The sequence below is a fragment of the Danio aesculapii genome, chromosome 4 (assembly GCF_903798145.1).
Source record: "Danio aesculapii chromosome 4, fDanAes4.1, whole genome shotgun sequence".
NCBI lineage: Eukaryota > Metazoa > Chordata > Actinopteri > Cypriniformes > Danionidae > Danio > Danio aesculapii.
The window spans coordinates 41,784,378-41,801,542 of NC_079438.1; the positions used below are offsets into that span (position 1 = coordinate 41,784,378).

The 17,165-nt window shown below is 36.3% G+C and overlaps 1 protein-coding gene across 1 annotated transcript in view; it reads left to right on the top strand.

Moving 5' to 3' along the window:
* The first annotated feature begins 6,175 nt into the window (after positions 1 to 6,175).
* Positions 6,176 to 17,165, top strand: part of LOC130223526 (uncharacterized) — an 83,011-nt gene continuing 72,021 nt past the window's right edge. Inside the window, exons 1-2 of the mRNA XM_056456366.1 lie at positions 6,176 to 6,415; positions 16,463 to 16,528. Of these exons, the coding sequence (XP_056312341.1) occupies positions 6,257 to 6,415; positions 16,463 to 16,528 (225 nt within the window). The 5' untranslated portion in view covers positions 6,176 to 6,256. The remainder of the gene's footprint in view (positions 6,416 to 16,462; positions 16,529 to 17,165) is intronic.

Below are 17,165 nucleotides of genomic sequence, written 5' to 3' on the forward strand. Positions count from 1 at the left end.
TTATGACCTAGGAAACAAAGTTTATAGCTGATAGAGCTTTTCTATACTGTAACTAATTAGGTTTCTCATTTCCAGAGTCTTAAATATACTTTAAAATCAAACTATCTTTAGAGTATTGCCTCATCTGTCACCTATATCACTATGACCTATATCACTATGATCAGATGTTTTCTTAACTGCTATTTTCTTGCCGCTGTCATTTTCTTGCATGTTTATTTTGTTTTTGAAGAAAAAAAGCACAGCACATATTTTGATATTCGTCTGAATATCACTTTAAGCAGTGAGAATGGCATCTGGATATTTCCTATCAAGCAATTTTATGTTTAATTGACATCTAATGGATGTCCATACATAGACATCTTGGATAAAACAAGGCGATATTCAGGCTGTCAGTGAAAATCTAACAGTTCTCTAACAATAATCTAAAATAGACTAGTCATCAAACACAGATTAGGACAGACTTCACGTGTGTATTGCTGCGTATTTGATGGACTATTGTTAAACATCTAATTGGATTATTACCAACAGCCCAAATTTACCCTTGTTAGCCAAGATGTCTGTTTAGACATCTATTTTTTAAACACAAAAACTGCTTGCTGGGTTTTTTTGCAAACATATTTGCTTATATTAGATTTTTTTTTGTTTCATTTTGAATCATCTTTTATCAAAAAATCTTTTTTCCTTCTGAGAACATAAAAGATAATGTTTATAAAATTAGATAAGTGTTTGTAATATTGGGTAAATTTAGAAATAATTGATTACTGTGTTATTTGTTGAAATAGAACCACAATGTTTTTTTTACACTCAAAAACAATTGATACTGCTTACTATAAAATGAGATGAATTTTTGATTTTTTTTAAACAATTTAATTGTTTTATATTCAATCCATTTCCATTCATAAAAAAATTAATCTGTAACTTAATTCCTTCATGTTGTTCCAACACAAGTTGATTGTACCTAGCATTTAAAAAATGGACATTCACTGTAAAAAAAAGTTGACTCAACTTAACATTAAGTCAACAAACTTCAGAATGTTTTTGAGTTGACTCAACTTTCAACCCAATTACTGCACTAGACTCAATTTAAGTCAACACAGGCTCATTGTGAAAACGTAGCCCTGCGGACGTTTCTGGAGACAGCGAAATATGTAGGCGGAGGTACGTATGGCTGCATTTCATTTCTTTAAACGAACGCTACGGGGCGGTGTGATGCCGTTCCTTTTTGCACTTACCAGCTGACCGCTTACCTCCGTATGGACGGCATTCCGGCTGCAACCAGTTTGTCCTGTTAGTGCGCAACGTCCGTCGGCGGATTTGAGATGCAGAGAGGAGTTGACCACGAAGACGGGGGTTCGAGTCCAGTGAAGAGCAGTTCCAGAAAGCAGGTAAGACAAAAACAGAATCCAAAACATAAAACAAACAAGTGAATAGCACGAGTAGGATGTGGTAAAAAAAAAAAAGTCAGACGAGGGCTTTTGTTTTTTTGGATTGCTTTTAAATCGTGTTGGTTGGGTTTAGGGAAGGAGGAGGGTGGGTCAGCCGATTTTTCGCTCAGTCAGTCAGAAAGTCTGTCCAAAAGTGAGTCGACAGCGGCCTCTGGTGGGTTTACGCGAAAACAGCAGGCGCGAATGGCACTCGCGAGGGAAATTTGAGATCTTGAAAAGCGTACACGGCGACCTGGAGACATTCGCAAAAACAAAAACTGCAGAAAAATGTGTCTCCGGGACGTATTTCATGGTCTCCAGAAACGTCCGTGGAGGTACGTTTTCAGAATGAGCCTGGGTTGATTTAAGTTGAGTAAACTCAGAAACGTCCTGAAGTTTATTGCCTTAAAATTTTAAGTTGAGTCAACATTTTACACAGTATTGTTGGCTATACACCAACAACACTTTCTCAATTTAGTTTTGTAATATTATTTAATATTATATATCTGGGCGGTTCATTCCGCTGTGGCAACTCCTGATAAATAAGGGACTAAGCCGAAGGAAAAGGAATGAATGAATTATATATCAAGCTATATTTAAATTTTTCCTGTGTAATTTCACATGCATCTTTACCACTTTTTAAATTAACTCCTGTGCACAGTACATAAAATGCCATATCAAAATTATATAAACAATCTTACAGTCTAATTAATACCAAAGTTTTAGCAGAACAATTAACGGAAGTATAAAAAAAAAGCTTCACAATTCTCCTGCTTATAGAATTCTCCCATTCACTTCCATTATAAGTGCATCAGCCTTTTTTGTGCTAATCAAGATGTTATTGAACCTGGAACACTCCTATAATGGCACATTATACACTCAGAGAGCAGAGGTCAAGATATATGCCACAGTTATTTTTCCCAAGCAACATCACTCAGCGGGGTGAAAGCAGCTCCACTGATGTAGTGCGGTATGGACCATATTGTGAAGAGCGAACATTAAAGCAGAGATGCAGGGAGGCCGTATTGTGCTGCAAGTGTCTGTTCTGGTTTGACAGATTGATGGAATGAGTGTATAAGGGCCCAGTGTGGGCTCTTCGGCTGAGATGAAGTTTAGGAATAGAGTGAGTTTGTCCCACAGGGGGTTCAGCTGTCCTGCTGAGATGGGATAAGCCTAGAACCACCAGCTTTTGTCCCACAGCTTTTAAGCTAACAATACCTGGTAGAATAGCTAGATCTTATTCAACAACGACATTTACTTAGGCTTTCATATGATTGTAGGATGCATATTTCAAAGTCTTGCATGCGCATTCCAGGATTGCTGGTTTAAAATGGGATAATATTTAGCACTGATAATGATTTGGTTTATAAAGTTCAGTTATGCTTCTGCTAATGAAGGACCGCGGCTATATTGCTTTGAGAAAAAAAAAGCAAAACGCTGCTTTTCTCTCTTGGAAATATTCATCTGACAAAGCATTTTTCTAGCAGTACCCTAGCAACTGGCTTTGTTGCATCTGGATTACCCAGAATGCTTTGCAATAATCTCTATCGAACATGAGAGAAAGACATTAAACATGATCACACCAGAAAATGAGTAAACCATTAATGGTTCAATGACATTATCATTTGTAATAAATTAATAGCTAAATATATGTATCATTAGTTGATATCATTATTTTGGGTTCTCCTCTCTGCACAGAAGGACGCTGGAGTTCAGACAGAGAGACCATCGGGTTATCGATCACCTCCCTAACTAAAGCCCTTCTCCCCCTATTACTCAGCTTAGATGGCCAGCCAGCTCTAGGAAAAGTCCTGGTGGTTCCAAACGTCTTCCACTTACGGATGATGGAGGCCACTGTGCTCATTGGAACTTTCAGGGCAGCAGAAATCTTGTTGTAACTTTCCCCAGCCTTGTGACTCGAGACAATCCTGTCTCGGAGGTCTACAGACAATTCTTTTGTCCTCATGCTTGGTTTGTGCTTTGACATGCACTGTCAACCCTGGGACCTTATATAGACAGGTGTATGCCTTTTCAAATTATGTCCAATCAACTGAATTTACCACAGGTGAACTCCAATTAAGCTGCTGAAACATCTCAAGAATGATCAGTGGAAACAGAATGTACCTGAGCTCAATTTAGAGCTTCATGGCAAAGGCTGTGAATACCATGCGGATCACAACTCACAGTTCGGAACGCACATGACCCGCGGATTAATATCTTTTTTGAACTTGTAGTTTAATCCAACACTTATAACAATTCCAGAGAGATCGCCTCCCGCATCCTTCAAATCACATGTATGAAAGCATTTTGGCTTCCCTTTAAAATATAATGATAACAGAAAAAGTTGTGGTGCGACCTAAAGGCTTTCTTAGGTTATTAATTAAAGGTGTTTTCTGTCACTGCTTGTTTAGCCTACCTTAATGCTTTCAGTGTAAAGCTGCACAATTAAACATTACAAGATTGTGATCTCAATTCAAACCCTCACAACATGAATGATAAATGACAATGATTTGCATATGTTCATTAATCTTTCGAAGCGCTGCATTCAAATCTGCGCTTGACTGAGAGAGATTCAGTTTTTACACTTTTTCATTTAGTTAGAAACAATTAAATAACACAGAAGTACCGGGAGAAGAGTTTATAGTTCAGATATAAACACTGATGTTTATGGTAAAGATTAAAATCACTGTTTAATGAGACTTGACGCTAGTTAATGTTATGGCAATTACATTTAAAATTGAAACATGAAGTGTGAAATGTTGAGTCATTAATTAAAAATAAATATCATATGTTGTACAAGATGTTAGATTTCTATATTTAGCATTATGAGCAACAGTGGCAAAGAAAAATTTTTTGTATTGAATATTTAGCTTTTTTCAGCTGGTTCTTTCTTGATTTTTATTTTTATTAAAATTACAGGTTCTAAGTTCTGTATGTTAAAACCAATGGTTTTTTGCAGTAATATTTTTGTATAATTGGAAAGCAAATGACATTAGTTTCCTCTTTTTTTGCTGACTTAAAAAAATGGTCCGATTTATGACTCAAAAACTATAGTGTGATACGAATCATGAGAGTTTTGATCCGTTCAACCACTAATTTACTGTTCAGCATAAAAGAGCATGAATATTCCTTAGTGAATATAGCTACTAATTTTTCTTTTATTCTGTAAAGTATAAAGTACTGCTGGCATTTTTTTTTTATTAAAATAAAAATGTTGTAATTTAGGTTTTTTTGCATAAAATAATGAAGTTGCCTTGTTTTCAGACTTTTAGATGACAAGATGCCAATGTTTTAACTATTTTGTAGATTTGGTGGAACTTTTTACTTGATGGTTGCACAATATTAATTTATGTTTTAAATAGTATGAAATCATTTTAAATTCGAAAACCAGCATAAACACAAACAGTACTAATGTCTACAAACTTTAAACCACCATTTAGATTGTTTTCCTCATGATTGCCAATGTATTGCACTTAACCAAAGGTGAAAAAATGTCTGTATGGCTGCATTCTGTTCATGTTTCTACATCACCAAGGCAACAAAGCTCATATTAGTAGCTTGGTTAATATTTCTCCCGAATTTCAGCTCCAGCAGAGGAGTGAACGTTCATAAGACAACTTCAATCCTGAAAATCCTCTCACACTAATGAGATATGATTAAAAAGGCAGATAGACAGCAGTCCCACTGACATGCACGAGGGGAAACACACACTCGCACACATTCCCACTAATGAGCTTTGATTTGTGGGACTGATAGTGTGTGTGGTTTCCTTAAAACGACTCTGTAAATCCTCAGTAATGTAATTAAGCACGACGGCAGATTTATGCATGTAGCAGGACAGAACCTGATCCTTGCCTATTCTTCTGCACTCTGAATAGCTCTTTGTCCACCATTGCCGTCCACAGTTTGGGGCTTGTGTGTGTACATTTCTTAATTTTTGATAAATATGACACTAATATTAATTAGTAATATTAATTAATTACATGTACTTATGTAATATAGTTGGATGTGGGTTAGGTTTAGGGTTAGTTACAGGTTATTATCTATAATTCATTGTACTTACTATAGACCATTTTGAGGTATGTAAACAAAAATGGTCCCAACTTAATTTCTTGTTTTACATTTTTTATTTCTATAGCTTCTGAGAACCCAGAAGGAGCCACATATTGATAAATAATGTCATGATAGCTGTTTTAACATGAAATTATGCATGAGTTGCCTCTAGATACAGTTATGAAACAGTTTGATAACAAGCAGGAAATGTTCATGGCCCAGTGACATGACCACGTTGAGATGGTCTATAGTAAGTGCATGGAACATGTGCAACTACCTCACCTTAAATGAAAGTGTTACCTTTTAATTTGATCGATATTGCACATTTTGTTGGCTATAAGTTACATTGCAACTACATGCCAGCTAAATCTCAATAGAGTACTAGTAGACTGTCTGCTTAAAATCTGCTGATTTTATCAATTCATTTGACATTCACCTGACTACATGAAACTTTTCATGTGCATGTCAACTTACACTAACCCTAACCTCACCTCAAACTTACAGTCTACTAATACTCTAATGAGATATAGTTGGCATGTATCAACACAAAATGTGTTGAAGGGACCATCCAAATAAAGTGTTACCAGATGACTCACCTGACTGGTTCAGTATAATCATTAACAGAAGCAATAAGCTCTCGAAAGTTTCATTCCAGTGAGCAGGACCAAACTAAACGCATTCAGAAGACGAGAGAAAGCCACACAACTCATTCTGCCTACGTAAACAGCAACAAACTTGGAGTTTAAAGCTAAAAAACGGTGCATTACTGAAAACTTAGCATGTTGACAACTGAAGATGGAGCCAAAATACACATTTACAGCTGGAAATCCCGATCATTCAACAGCCCCGGCATTCAATTCCAAAACGGTCCCCCAGGGAGACGTGTCAACACCAAAGCCTTGCATCTGAGCTCCGGACCCCAACGCTGCAGAAATACGGTGAGTCTCCACCACACCAGGGTTCTTCAAAACCCTTTGGCATGGATAACATTAAGCTGGGTCTGTCAGTGGATCTCTGATCTCTGCTTTAGAAATGAAAAAGCACTTGGAATCGACCCCATGTTGAGCGGATGAGGAAGCGAAGACAAGAGAGAAGGCGACAGCAGGCCTGAAATCCGAGCATCTGCCCAGGTTTCCGTAATGAATGTTAAGCAGGTTAGACGCTGGGGTGCGGCTGTGCCAGAGGTCAGTAGCTGGCATGGTAGACCTCGGCTTTATGCCCCCCTAGAGAGCCTCTGAAATCGGGCAAGGTGCTAACTCCTGCTCCTGCTATTGTGGTGGTACCACTAACCATATTGATTTCTGATGCTAGCAGATTAGGGCATAAAGAAGGCTCTGTCCTGTCTGTGGGGGTCCGCTTCTGATTCTCTAGTCTCCTTTCGGGGTCACAGGATCTGTGGAGGCCCTGTGACCCTCCGAGTCAACACGTACACACACCATTGGCTCTGCAAAGATGGCGAGGATGGACACTATTAAGCCAGATTGGTTGGACGGTTACATTCATGGCTCATCATAGCTGACCCGGCAAGCGGCGGTGGGTCGTTGGTTTTGTGCATGTGTTTTATGATGGTCTCCTCCATGCTGGGGATCAAGGCCTGCCCCTTTTGTAGACTATTAATAGGGTTGCAGTATGGAGACCTCATTGTTTTGGGGGAAAAAGGATTTCCTCGTGTGTTCGTGGTGCCTTTGTGGTTTGATTGATGTTCTGTGTTGTAAGGTTGTGTGTGGATGATGTTAGGGTGTGTGTTTGTTGTGTGTAAGCTTGGTAATTCTCTTGTTGCAGACGTCTGTGTAATGTGGTTTGTCAGAGATTGCTCTACAAGCTTAGACAGTGATCTGCTTATATCAACTCAATTAAGATTGAAAAGTTAACTTGTCTATGCTGAATGATCGTCATCAATTGGGAATATATGTCATTCCCACGACAGAAAAGGTGAAGCATTCTTAAAGGGTTAGTTTACTCGAAAATGACAATTCAGTGAATTATTCACCCTCATGTGTTCCAAACTACAAATCTTTATAAACAATAACTCTCGATCATTTCAACTTCCAACTAAAATAAATATGCTTTTGTAGAGGAAAGTGAGAGATTTCTCCTTATTTCTTGTTACGATTTATAGTTACACATTAAAGTTAAGCGCCCTCTAGTGGACATGTGACATCAAGAAATACTAGTGATCAGAATTACCAATTACCAAGTTTATTGTGGAGAGTCCCTTACCCCATATCTATTGACCTTATTCTGCAATGCGGAAGTGTGCTCATTTTTGCGATTGTTTTAGAACCACCGATTCAGCTGCCTATGGGAGAAATGACTAGGAATAATAAACGTCAGAAAACGCTCAAACTACTTACTCTACAAACAAGTGTTTGCATGACAATACAGACAAAGTAGAATAATATAATAAGAAAATATCAGTTTGCAACACCAAGCAGCAAAACGAGCTGTTTTTAACGTCTAAAAATGAATGGAAGTGAATGAGACCGGAAGTCTCGAGCCAAAATTATTCAAATGGCTGCGCCGACTCGTACGCGAAGAATAAGGTGAATGGCAAGAGTCTCCAAACCTGTACTTGAACCAGGAAATCAAGGACTTCACACTCACTGACAACTGAAAAGTGTTAGAGCCAATGTGTCATGCGACCCATATAATAATTTGTTAAACACAACTCATATAAAAATTTACTAAAATGCATTTTGCCATGTGTGTTCCAAAGCCTCTGAGAAATGTGTAAATGGAAATGTTGTAAGTTCAAAAAATAGTGGTTACGGGTCTGATCAAAAATCCACACATAATTAATACATTAATTATTATTTTATAAAAGCTACGGGGATGCACAATCAAAGGCGATGTGTCAGTAAAGCTAGTTAAGCCATGGACATTTTGTAAGTAAAGCTAGTTCTGTAATCTGCTGTCCATCTCCAGCCACATGAATTATGAAGGAGCAGCGTTTACTACACAATTCTGAAATTAAAGATAATCATTCTGTGTACATCACCTGTCAGAGAACCATGGCTCTGTGTTGCTGCTACATCTAAAAGAATGTGAAAATACTTCATTTAATAATGTTTTTAGTCCAAAATCACTTCATAACTTCAGTCTGTGTGCATTGGTGGACATCTATACTAAACTGAACTGAATCAATTTTCAATTTATCTAGAACTAAATGAGATTTTTACACTACTCTCCTGTCTACCTGAATTGCTGGTGCAACTTGAAATATCATGGCCTTTACTCTCTTTTCTTCATCTGCTGAGCTGCTTTGACACAATCTAAAAAATAGAGCTACAGATATACCAGCTGACCAGCTTACCTCTGTATGGACAGCTTTCCCGCTGTTAACAGTTTGTCCAGTAGCTCGCCATGTACGTAGTCAGACTTGAGACGCAGAGAGGAGTTGACCACGAGGACGGGGTTCTAGTCCAGCGAAGAATGGTTCTTGAAAGAGTAAGACAAAAAAAAAAATTTAATAAATAAATAAAATAAAAAAACAAGTAAATAACAGGGTGAGAATGTGAAAGAATCTGAAAACATGGTAAAAGTCAGGCGAGGGCTTTTCTTTTTTTGGGGGGGATTTATTTTTAAAACTGTCGGTTGGGTTAGGGAAGTGGGTGGGCGGGTCAGTCGGTGCTTTTGAAAACACTATTGGTTAGATTTAGGGATGGAGGAGGGTGGGTCAGTCGATTGGTCAGTCAGTCAGTCATTCAGTCAGTCAAACAGTCATTTACAGGATTTACGTGAGAACAGCAGGTGTGAAAGGCACTCGCGAGAGAAATTTGAGATCTGAAAAGGCACATACAGTGGCCTCTGGTAGATTTGCAAAAACGTAGCACCTGGTACGTATTTGGCGCTCTCTAGAAATGTATACAGAGGTACATTTTCAGAATGAGCCTGGGTTGCGTGTTTCCCTGACAAGATGTGCATAACAATCTCAGCTTTTGAAAAAATTATGATTTTCATTTAATTTCTATTTATGCATCATGCATCCAGTACTGTCATTTTTTTTCACACTAGCTAGAGGGTGCTAAACTTTAAAACATTTCTATATATTTTGTAATAAGCTGCTTGCACAAACAAATTATTTTTTTTTTAGCAGGGGAAACTTTTAACTAGTTGGGACAGTGTCCCCAGGAGCAGGACTGGACCGCCCTACTCTACACACTGTGTCTCTCAGCATGTCCAATACAACTTAGATTCATTAAAAAGAACAAGTGAGCTGTATTTGCACATATCAGCCAATGAAATAAAGCCAATACACAGTGATCATCTGCTCTCTGACTCATCTCTTCCATGAGCATCCATAAACTTTGATTAAATCTTATGTAAGACGTTTTATAATAATTAGGACATATGCAAGAAGTGTCTTTCAGAAATGGACAGATGGCCAAGTTGGAAAGACACAGTGAGGAAGGAGAAGAAAGAAGCACTTTGCTTATTAGTACGTCAACTAATTTGATCTTCCTTCTTCCACCTACTTGTTATTGACAAGCTTTACATTTCCTGTGTCTCTGGAGCAGTTTCCTGTCTATCCTGGGTCTGTGTGTTGCAATGGTAAACAGCCTCCCCGACAGGAAAAGCCCAAAGGACCGGGGCTCTGCTGCGCCCCTGAGACACTGAGGCAATGGAAAGCCCATCTGCCTGGAATTGGCCTAATCTCATCTGGTGAATTGGACGATGGGATACAGAAAACACCAATCACGCCTGTCCAATTTCATTACAGATCTCAATGATGAGAAGTTCAGAGAGGAGAGCAGAATAGTGTGGGTTGGCTAGACCCGGTACAGACCTGCTTATGTTTGCTTCAGAGCTCCGAATAAAAAGAAGACCATCACCCTCTGACCTCTAAGGCAGGGTGTTGGATTACGGCATGAATATGACATCTAATCAAGGCCACGGTTCACCCAAGCTGCCCTCCTGATGTTTAAACGCAGCCTTTAGTGTTGTGACTTTTAATGAGTTTTGGGGTCTCATGAGGTCTGTTGGCCTATTCCGTCCCTTTGCCAATCTGTGAAGAGTGAATATTACTGAATGTATGCACTATTTTCTTCTGGCCTCTAGAGTCCTTTCTCTAATCTCTATGGTGTCCTACCTCAGGATCACCCATATGGATCCAAATGTCCTTGAATTCAGGTTCAAGGGGTAATTAGGAGAAAGCAGGTTATTATGCATTGAGAGGCATAGGATTTAGTCATTGTGCATCGTCCAGAAGTCGTTTAAGTGAAGAGAATAATAATAAGAGCAGAAATTGCAGGTCATTAGTTGGGAATATTTTCTTCCATGATGTTCAAGCAAGGTTAACTTGAGAGTAATTCAGAGCTCTCGTCCCTTAGGTTTATTATGCTATTCAGATGGAATAAAGATGATATAGAAAGTGTTAAACTGCATCAAACAGTTAAAATAATCTAGGGCTCTATTTTAATGATTTAGGCGCAAAGTCTAAAGCTCATGGCGCAAAAGCATTAAGGGCATGTCCAAATCCACTTTTGCTATTGTAAAGATTGGAAAAATACGCTCTGCACTCTGGAGCATGGTTTAACAAGGTTGTGCTTATTCTTTTAATAAGTTATGGGTGTTTTTGAGCATAACATGCATTAAACCAATCAGAGTCTCATCTGCTATTCCCTTTAAAAGTCAGTTGCATTGCACTGTGGCGCATTTGCTATTTACATGGCAGACTTTGTGGAAAAATGGAAAGCTTAACTAGCAAGAAAACACTTAAACAGACCATCTGCAGCGCAAGGATAAAGAACGAGCCTCTTCCATTCGGCCTCTTTACTTTCTCTACTCTACTTTACTCCTTTACCTATGTGGATGAGGAAACGGTGTTGTACGCAATACACTGAAGACATCCATTAGCCTACATATTTAATTTTGTTTGTTAAGCGCAAAGATTTGTTTCAAAACTGTTTCTAAATTCAGTTCAATTTCCAGCAAATGAATAAATGAACAATAATAACAAAGTGTGGTCAAAAAAACACAGTTATATCCAAACACACATCCTATTCTTATGCCCCATATATGGTGATGCATACGGCTCCAAAACCCAACAGGTGGACAAATCTAAACTTGTTTTTATGAAAACAAATATAAATATGCATATAATAAATAATACTGCTAATAATAATAACATTATACAAATGCAAATTGTCATGAATAAACTGAAAAAAGCCCCCCTGACATGAAGAAGGCATGGAGGTATAGTGTTTTTCATATTTATGTAGATTATAATAATTTTAGTAACATTTCAATTCTTCTTTTCCATATGTAAAGATATTTGTGTATTTCTGTACATCCTGTGTGTCTTAAGCAACGTGTAAGCGTTTTGGACCTGCATAGGTGCATAACTAACGAACTCTGCGCTAGAGTTTTTAGTTGGTCAATGGCGCCTTCAGAGTCAAAGTCTTTTTCAGTTATTCAAAATTGCAACGTGCCAAGATCTCACCTTAACACACCTCTTTTTTAGACAGGAACACCCATGAGTTGTTTAAGTTATTTAAACAACATGGTGCAAAACGTGAAAATTAGGGTTGCACTGCTCTGAAAATAGAATTAAATTGCCGTATTGTGCCCGGTGTATGATAGGGCCCTTAATCTTGCAAAAAGCAAAGAGCATGTGGGATTGAAGAAACCAAATGCACTAACCTCATTATTCATTATTCTTTTTAAGCAACATCAATTTTACCCAGTTGCTATTTATTATGTTTTCTGAATTATTTGGTGAATTTGTTTGTACTTTAATGCACATTGACTTGTGATTATCATATGTGGTAGTTTACTACAATTATAACTCCTTTATAATTCTGTCATTGATTCAGCTTGAATTTACGATGGCATTTCTTCAGTGCAAATTACTGAAAATGACTGGTTTTGTTTATTTTTCTGTCTATTTACTTATCTAGTGAATCTATTATGCAAAACGTTTAACAGCATACTTAATATCTGTTTATGATATATTATATTTTTAAATACAAGCATGTTTATAGTTATTTTATGCAAATAAAATATTTGTTATCCATATGTATTATGCAAATATATTTTAATTACAATTTTTGCTTTGCAAATGACATTTGTATTTATTTATTTATTTATTTATTTATTTATTTATTTATTTATTTATTTATTTATTTATTTATTTATTTATTTATTTATTATTGAATGTTTTCTTTCATTTGCTTATATTTTATCATTCCTTGACTATTTTTGGTCAAATAAAATTGCATATGTGTGTTTATGTTTGTTGATGTGAAGTGTGATTGTGTGTTTTTATATAGTTAAACTTCAATCCCTTCATGGCAAAATTATGAATCATTCCAAAACAACAGAACTAAATCACAATCAAATTTCATTCACAAAATGTATGAAATCATGAGTGAATCAAATAGTTCAGAAAAACAAATAAAAAGCGCTCAGGGGTAACTCAAATATTTGATCGGTGCTCTTTGGGTGAGGGATTCATCAAAACATCAACAGAAATTAGTCCAAGGCACTCAGAATATGTGGAAAATTATCCAATTATTCCATTATAAATATGTGAAATTTTCCACATATTCCGAGTGCCTTGGACTAATTTCTGTTGATGAATCAAATAGTTATTGGAGTGTCCTCTAGCATCTATAAAACAATGCATTTAAACATATAAATATTCTAAATCCTTTCTACATTTTTACGACATTTCTAAATTAAACTGTTTAAAGATGAAAAGGAACCTAAAACAGAACCAAACATGATCCCACCCTGAAGCTTTGAGAGCACAATGCTGCAACCTGTCAATAGTGATTTTCCGAATGCTCCTCAATGGACAGGTTCAAGCAGGCGTTCAATATCCTCCACTTGGTCCCACTCCACAGGTCTCACTCATCACCCACAGGTGGGCTGGTGGCTTCAGATCAGCACAATTCCCTGCCCCAGTGTGCGATTGCTGTTAAAAAGAGCCAGAATCACCAGGCTGCCAGGCTGAAGCTGACTCAGAAACTCTGGCATCTGCCACAGAGAGACTGATGACCCTGGAAGAGCGAAATTCGTGACCCTGGTAGATGGTGACGGGGACAGACAGTGATGTCTGTGGTGATGGATGAGTCTCTGCTGGAGCCTTGGGCCACAGGTCAGATAGACGAGAGTGCGCAAGAGTTAGTGAAAAGAAAAAGAGAGCTGAGCGATGGAGTTGAGAAGCGAAAGGCAAAGATAGCTTGATGAGCGCTTGATGAACTGCTCAGAATAGCTGCTGCAGTGGCCCGCTTTCAATATTGAGATGCAACACAGCTCGCAGCAGAAGACAGAGGGCCAATTGACATTCTGAAAAGGAACTGCATGAATCACAGTGTGTGTGAGTGTTAGTTTAGGCGGAGTGTGATGAAGAAACTGAAAAACAGTGATGATTATTTTGACCAATGTGTACAAGATATTCAGCATATTCGGATTTTTATTGATTTAATTTAAATTTAATTAGCATTTGTTTAATTAGCATTTATTTTACTAAATTAAATTAAATTAAATTAAATTAAATTAAATTAAATTAAATTAAATTAAATTAAATTAAATTAAATTAAATTAAATTAAATTAAATTAAATTAAATTAAATTTTATCATTCATTCATTTTCTTCCCTTTATTAATCAGGGGTCAGCACAGCGGAATGAACTGCCAACTTATCCAGCATATGTTTTACGCAGCGGATGCCCTTTCAGCCGCAACCCATCACTGGGAAACACCCATACATTCTCATTCACACACATACACAAAACCGGAGTACCCGGAGGAAACCCACATGAACACAGGGAGAGCATGCAATCTCCACACAAAAACACCAACTGACCCAGCCTGTGCTCGAACCAGTGACCATCTTGCTGTGAGGCGATCGTGCAATTTTTATTTTATTTTATTTTATTTTATTTTATTTTATTTTATTTTATTTTATTTTATTTTATTTTATTTTATTTTATTTTATTTTATTTTATTTTATTTTATTTTATTTTATTTTATTTTATTTTATTTTATTTTATTTTATTTTATTTTACAAAACTGAAAAGTTGTAGATGGTTGCCAGATTGTCGCTAAGCATTTTCCCAAGGTTTTTTTTTTTTTTTTAAACATGTTGATTTGCATGGTGAACGAAAGATTGTTTACTGGCCCAAAAGATCTTAAGCTATTTTGCCTTAATCTATTGCTGTAGATGTGAAAATCAAAACGCTGGGTGTAAACAAGTTTGAAGAAGAGAATATTTAGATGTTTAGAAAAGATGTTTAGAAGGGTTTTTAGCATGTTGCAATGCAGTTTCTAACATGTTCTGAGTGGTTTATGATGGGAACGTTAACCTGTCAAGTTTTATTGCTTATTGGATCACAGTGGAGCTCCAGAACTCAGATTAATTGTCATTTTAAATGTTTATACTTGATACTATCATTCAAACCATTAGGTTGTCCCCTTTTTTAGCCATTTAAAATACAATAATATATAATATAGTAAAATGATAACTTATTATTTTACCTAATACTCTTTTACTTACTGACACAACTCAGAAAACATATTTTGTTTCAATATTTACATACTGCAAAACCCAACAGTCAACTTTATCAAATGAAATGAGTGCAGTTAACTCAAAATTTACTGAAAATGAATTCTACTCATTTGTAAAGCATTTTGAACACAGTGTTGAAGTTAATGAGTTAATTAAATACCTCATTACTTCAACTTAAATGGAGTAAGTTCACGGTTCTCATATAGATTAGTTTTTTTTAACTCAAATCGGTTTCCTGAAATGAGTTACCTCAACTTTTATAAGCTTCACAGTACTCAGTTGGTTCTCTTCATTTATTGGGGTTTTACTGTGCTCAAATTGCTTCATTTACTCAAATGGATTAAGTTCACAGTACTCATTAGCATTAGTTTTTGAACCTAAATGGTTTGCTGCAATCGATTTCCTCAAATGTTTTGAGTAACCTTAACTTTTTGGGTTTGACAGTGCATGAATAAATCTGTAACACTGAATCTGTTACACTGAAATATAATTATTTCATACATTTTTTTTTACTTTTAACATTTACAGGAATTATGAAGAATTAAATTAGACACCTTATACCAAGTACACTGAAAAAAGGGTTGCATGCAAAACTGTTGCAAACAATTTATTTGTGTTGAATTTAAACAAACAAATTAAATTGAGCATTGTTCAACTTAATTTGTTTGTTTAAATTCAGCCCAAATAAATTGTTTACAACAGTTTTGCATGCAACCCTTTTTTCAGTGTACTTGGTAAAAGGTGTCTAATTTAATGCTAATTTTTTTTAAACGTTAAAAAATTGAGTAAATCCCAGGAATCATCTTTGAATAATTTTTTCAGTGTATAAATTACTTTTGTCTTTTTTTGAGCAAAATGGGACGTCTTGCTTTGACCCAAATAAATAAAGAAGGCTTATCAACAGGTTTAAACATCTAAAAATACATAAATGCTGATATTATAAAGTCAAAACATTGAGATGGAGTGTTTTGCAGAGCTGTTTTTACAATTTTAAATAATTCATTGTTCATGCTGTTAAAGGGATTTTTGCTTATTGTTAACAAAAGTATGAGTAAAAAGTAACTTAGGCCTTAGGTGTGCATTATTTTGTTGAAAGTCAATATGCAGCTTAAAAATATATAGTTCAGATTATTTATTTCAAAATATTTGTCAGATTTTTGTTTTTAAAGAGTTTTTTATTATGAATGCATGTATGTAATATAATAGTATTAAATCTAATGAGTAAGTTTGCCAGCTGTTATCCTGTTGTTTAATATATTTATCTGCTTAGTCAAAGTCTTTACAGGATTTGTCTTATATGATAATAATAATTAACTGAACTCATTTAAATCTACTTGTTTTCAGACCCTGTCTTGAACTACTTAATCCATGTGATTAAGCATTCAACAGCACAACCAATAATAACAGCCATGTTTGCCTTATCAAATATGTCTAATCACTGTCAACATCTAAACCTGTTTTTTGTCCCCCAGGGCCCATCATGTTACTTCAGCTTTGTCAGACAAGCCGTCCTGTGGAACAGAGGACAGAATCATGCGGTGAGCATTTACAAAGACAAAAGAATGACATACGCAATTACACTTCATCAAAGAGCACTTGCAATTGATTTAGCATGCCGTGCATCGAGATAACATAATAAGGCCAGACTAATATTCAAATGCGACTCCTGTAAACAAACACATATGCACTGATGGCTGGTGCCCGTCTCCGTCTTCAAGAGGCCAGAGGCTGGGAATGTGCCACAGGCAACAGAGAGGTTTCCATGGGCACAGCGAGTTGTGTGGGCCTCTGGTTAAACAAACAAGACAACAAATGGGACAAAGATCCACCAGCCTCTTACTGACTACTTTACTTTCTCTTCAGAATGTACCAGTGCATACAATCAGCCACATGCGAGCTATCAGTCAAACAGATCAGTAGGGATTTTTTTTATGTTTTTATCCTTTGCTTACCAAAGTTGCATATAATTGGTCAGTGAAAATGTAAAATATTAGTACTATTTTTGTTTCCTTATTAAAAAAGTTTATTATTTCTAGTTTAAAATATAATTGATTGTAAATAAAGCTTGAATATTTAGCATTATTGATCCAGCCTTCATGGTTATGTGTGGTGATTTGCTGTTCTGTTATGAACAATTATTATTACTCAGTTATCTGTGTTTGTAGAAACTTTGAT